This window comes from Tupaia chinensis, unplaced genomic scaffold (genome assembly GCF_000334495.1).
Source record: "Tupaia chinensis unplaced genomic scaffold, TupChi_1.0 Scaffold000168_1, whole genome shotgun sequence".
Taxonomy (NCBI): Eukaryota; Metazoa; Chordata; class Mammalia; order Scandentia; family Tupaiidae; genus Tupaia; species Tupaia belangeri.
In genome coordinates this window covers 2,411,638-2,413,471 of record NW_006159643.1, presented here as the reverse complement: position 1 = coordinate 2,413,471, position 1,834 = coordinate 2,411,638, and the positions used below count along the sequence as shown (strand labels likewise).

Below are 1,834 nucleotides of genomic sequence, written 5' to 3'. Positions count from 1 at the left end.
GCCTCATGAGAAGTCGGATCCCCATGACAACCACTACTGGAATCACAGCTGAATCGGCGGCAACACACTGTGCATACACCCTAGTGCCCAGGAGTCAACAGGCTTGAGAACTGGAGGAAGGGCATCGGGGCACGACCAGCCCCTGGGGAGCACGCTCCTCTCTCACTCTCTTTCTTTGTCATGTGCATGTGCTCTATCATGAGTAAAAAAATAAATACAATTTAGAAGATATCCTACTTCTTGAGTCATGTCTTTTTTTTTTTTTTTTTTTCCCCTTTTCTCTAGTTCTTTCTTTTCTTTTCTGTTTTTTCTTTTTTAAATTTCGCCAGAAGGTGCATCTGCTTGCCGGAGGGACATGGAGAGTGCGGTGGAGTAAGAAAGCATCCTTCCAGATGGGGAATGCCCATGCTGTAATCCCTTTTCCTCCCATTTCTCCTTCCTGTCAGAATTTTGGGCACACAGCCACACAAGCTCACGTGTTTCTCAAGCTGCCAGGTGCAGTACTCAAACCATGCAGTTGGCTTTGTGGGATCCTATCACATTAGCCACCACGCTACCTGCTGGCCCTCTTCCCTATTTCTTGAATACACCAATACACTGTACTAAGAAGGGAATATTCCTACCTGTAAACTGCATTGTAGCCCCTAAGTATGAGTCTACAACTGATCCGAGTAATCCAGCTAGACCACCAAAGGCAATAATTGGCCACTGGGGAGCAGAAATGTCTAGATCGTTCACAAAAACCAACTGCGTGAGGAAATATGCAATGCCCACAAAGGTACCACCAAGGAGGCTGGAAGCAAGGCCCACCATTGTAACTCCTCCATTGGTCCCTGAAAAAGAAACATGCATAAAACCACATGATTAACAATCAGCAAACACAAAAAGTCAAGGAAAGCAAAACTGTTGATACATGACTCATTTAAAGAAAGGGTTCTCTTGAGGCTGGCAGGTGGCTTGGTGGTTAAGGGTATTGGACTCCCACATGGCTGACTGTGGTTTAAGTCCTGGACCTGGCGGCTTGCTTGCTCTCTCTCTCTCACGCTATCCCTCTCTAGTCAAATTGAAATAAATAAACAAATGAATAAATAAAGTTAAATAAAATAATTTTTTTTAAATCATAAAAAAAAGAAAGGGTTCTCTGTAATGAGTTGTAAAAAATCACAGCCTGGGACAATTCATGGCCTGGTGGTTAAAGCAGCTGGATTTCACATGGCTGACCCAGCAGTGGCTTGAAAAATCTACCAGTCCATGTGCAAGCATGCCCAAAATCCTGAAAGCAGGGAGAGATGGGGGAGGAGGGATTGTGCCATGACCACTCCCCATGAAAGGTGCTTTCTCCCCTCTCTCTATCTAGGTCTCTCTCTGGTAAAAAGAAAAAAAGAGGAACTGGCACATGTAATGGTTGCATCACCGACTCCTACTGGGTTGAATGCAGTTTGAATTCCAAAACTAGCAGCTTAAGACTCAGACCAGGCGTGTATATACCCAAGACCTCGAGAGGAAAATGGAGGAGAAAGGACTGCAGTATGGTCATTCCCTCGGGGGGTGATTTTTCACTTTATGTTTCTCTGTCTCTCTGGCAAGCACATACACCCAAAGCAAAAATCTCTCTCTAAAAAAAAAAAAAAAAGGCAGCAAAAACCAAAACCGCTGTCTACTTAGTCCTTCCTCCTCCATAAGTCCTGGCATCCTAACTAAGTACAGAGTGGCTCGGTGGAGACAGATGGTCTAGGTTTTTTTTTCTGTTTGTTTTGTTTTTTTTGGGTTTTTTTGAGAAGTTTTGCTATAGGGTGCATGCGCACGCCAGATTAGACAGAGAGACAGAAAGCGA

The 1,834-nt window shown here is 44.3% G+C and overlaps 1 protein-coding gene across 5 annotated transcripts in view; it reads right to left on the bottom strand.

Moving 5' to 3' along the window:
- The window catches only part of TMEM19 (transmembrane protein 19), a 26,905-nt gene that overhangs the window by 6,796 nt on the left and 18,275 nt on the right, over nucleotides 1-1,834 (bottom strand). For 4 of the 5 annotated variants that reach the window (XM_014586920.2, XM_006146190.3, XM_027770925.1 and 1 more), the window contains exon 6: nucleotides 624-833. The exons of the other annotated variant lie outside the window; for it this stretch is intronic. In XM_014586920.2, coding sequence (XP_014442406.1) covers nucleotides 624-833 — 210 coding nt within the window. The remainder of the gene's footprint in view (nucleotides 1-623; nucleotides 834-1,834) is intronic. 5 annotated transcript variants of the gene reach the window in all.